Source organism: Sinocyclocheilus grahami, unplaced genomic scaffold (genome assembly GCF_001515645.1).
Source record: "Sinocyclocheilus grahami isolate Dianchi unplaced genomic scaffold, SAMN03320097.WGS_v1.1 scaffold96.1, whole genome shotgun sequence".
Taxonomy (NCBI): domain Eukaryota; kingdom Metazoa; phylum Chordata; class Actinopteri; order Cypriniformes; family Cyprinidae; genus Sinocyclocheilus; species Sinocyclocheilus grahami.
In genome coordinates, this window is record NW_015505275.1 from 1619460 (window position 1) to 1621987 (window position 2528).

The 2528-nt window shown below is 37.0% G+C and overlaps 1 protein-coding gene across 1 annotated transcript in view; it reads right to left on the bottom strand.

Annotated features, from left to right (window-relative positions):
• Positions 1-466: 466 nt before the first annotated feature.
• Positions 467-2528, bottom strand: part of LOC107587780 (U4/U6 small nuclear ribonucleoprotein Prp31-like) — a 7487-nt gene continuing 5425 nt past the window's right edge. Inside the window, exons 13-14 of the mRNA XM_016275689.1 lie at positions 1002-1100; positions 467-815 (exon numbers count right to left, since the gene is read on the bottom strand). Coding sequence (XP_016131175.1) covers positions 696-815; positions 1002-1100 — 219 coding nt within the window. The 3' untranslated portion in view covers positions 467-695. The remainder of the gene's footprint in view (positions 816-1001; positions 1101-2528) is intronic.

The window sequence follows — 2528 nt, forward strand, 5'->3', positions numbered from 1 at the left end:
ATGTATTGCCACAATCCATCCTACAATAAAAAAAAATAGGAAAGCAATACTGGCGACAACCAGAAAACATTTACTTGAACATTCAAAATGAATTTCACAAACCTTTTTGACATTTAGCCTTTAATTCTGCATATGAAGTTATTTAATTCATAATAGCATTTCAAAAATGTGACAACAGTGCATCTCCTCTGATAGGACAGTGATAGAAAAGCTTGCATATTCAAAAACATTTTATGCAAACACACCTACCAATCTAAAATAAATGAAATCTATGGGAGTCATTTCAATCCATTTTGAGTGTAATATGGGTTTCCTCGGGGACAAAAAATGCATCACAGAGAAAATAACAGCCGGCTTTACTAGATAAGCAACTTTAGTCGATCAAAATGTTGTCCACAGTTGTTGAAATTGAAAAAAAAAAATGCTGAAATGAAAAAACTTGCATTTACTGTTCTTTTTTTTATATATACAGACAACACACAATTCCTCAGTACACATTTAAAAACATAAAAATGAACAAAAACCAAAATCTAGAATATCTTGGATCTCCAGTCGTGTCCTTGTGCTGTCCTCATAATATCATTCCCACACAAGTCCATCTGAGTGGGTGTGTGACAGAGTATAAATTAACAGTTGAAGTGTGAATCCGACCATGGCTGCCAGTGTATATGCTTTCCTTCGTCTGACACACCACCTCACACTTTATCCTCCTTCTCATGCTTGACCTTGAGGAACTCGGCCATGTTGGAGAAATATTTCTGATTGGCCTCAGCCACCTTCTTCTCTGCAGCCTGTGGGTTCACAATCTCCAGCCCCTGACAGAGAGCAGACAGTGTACAGTCGGTTAACTAACAAATCAGCCACAGCAAGGGAACCAAACAGAAATCAACTGCACTTGAACGTGCAGAAACAATTTAGACGTGAAGGATGTAACATCTGCACCCTAGAGGCAGGAAAATTTTTTGCAAAAACAATCAATTTTTAAATAAGAGTTTGTGTACCTGTAAAGGAGTGAAAGCCACACTGGAGCTGGTTCCAGATGATCGGTCTCTGACAGTGGACTTGCCACCGTACGTCATGCTCTGCTTCTGCAGTGTCCGCTGCAGTAACAAAACATTCATGAGTGCATATGGAAATGCTCATTATGTACCAATGAGCAATAATTATATTAACCAAATCTACACTATTGTTCAAAAGTTTAGGGTGGGTTTTTAAAGAAATTGATACTTTAAAAAAAAGACTGAAGTTTTTTTTTTTTTTATCAAATCAATAATGTTCTTAAATATTTTGTTTTCATCAAAGAATACTTAAAAGCATCAAGGTTTCCAGAAAATATTTAAGAAGCACAACTGTTTACAACATTGATAATAAAACATGTTTCTCAAACATCAAATCAGCATATTAGAATGATTTCATATTAGAAAATTTGGCTTAACCATCACAGGAATAAATTACTTTTTAAAATATAATAAAATAGAAAGCAGGTCTATTTTAAGTAATTTTGAACTGTAATAATATTTCCGAATTAAATTTTTTTTTTTACAATATTGTTAAAGGGGTCATATGATGCTTTTTTTAAAGATCATTATTTTGTGTATTTGGTGTAACAGAATATGTTGACATGCTTTAATGTTCAAAAAACACATTATTTTTCAAATACTGTACATTATTGTAAGTCCTCTATGCCCCGCCTCTCTCAAACGCTTCGTTTTCTACAAAGTCCCTCCTTCCGACAAGCGCAGTCTGCTCTGATTGGCCAGCTGACCCAGTGCATTGTGATTGGCCGAACACCGCAAGCACTCTTCGAAATGTAACGCCCCTTACCATAATCGGAAGCTTCATCTTTCAAAATAAATGTAAAGACAGAGCCCGAAAAGGGAACAGAGTCGCGTGACAGACACAGTGATGAAGCTGGTATGTGTGCAGTACACAAGCTATGCACAATCAGCTTGTAACACTCCAAAGAGAAAGGAAAACTTGAAATCGCATCATATGACCCCTTTAATAAATAAACACTGTGAACATAAGAGACTTGAAACACATTTTAAAAAATCTTACCAACCCCAAACTTTGAATGGTAGTGTATATTAAATACATTTAAAGGTCCCCTGAAATGCTTAGAAACACGCAGCGTTACTCTATGTGTTGATGTCATTTTAACTGAAACAGGAAGACAGGGCGGGACATATCAAGCAGCCCCGCCCCTTTTTAAAATAGCCAATAGCGTTTGTTTATATCAGTTTGGGCTAGAGCCGTTCAGAACCGTTGAGCTCCGTAAAGCCGCATTTGACAGGGTATGACAGTCACAATCTCATCCATATTGCTATAAAATATAGCATTCTGTGTAGAATTCAAATAGCTCCGATACATTTTGTGGTCTGCGCCGACTCGCGCATGTGATCCGCAACGTGCTATCGTGTCTCTGGACCGGAGCAGAGTATGTGTGCGGTGTGGTGGTTAGCGTGACACAATGCCAAACCAGACTTCTTTTTTTCCTCAATGGAAAGCATATTTACACTGTTTGAATC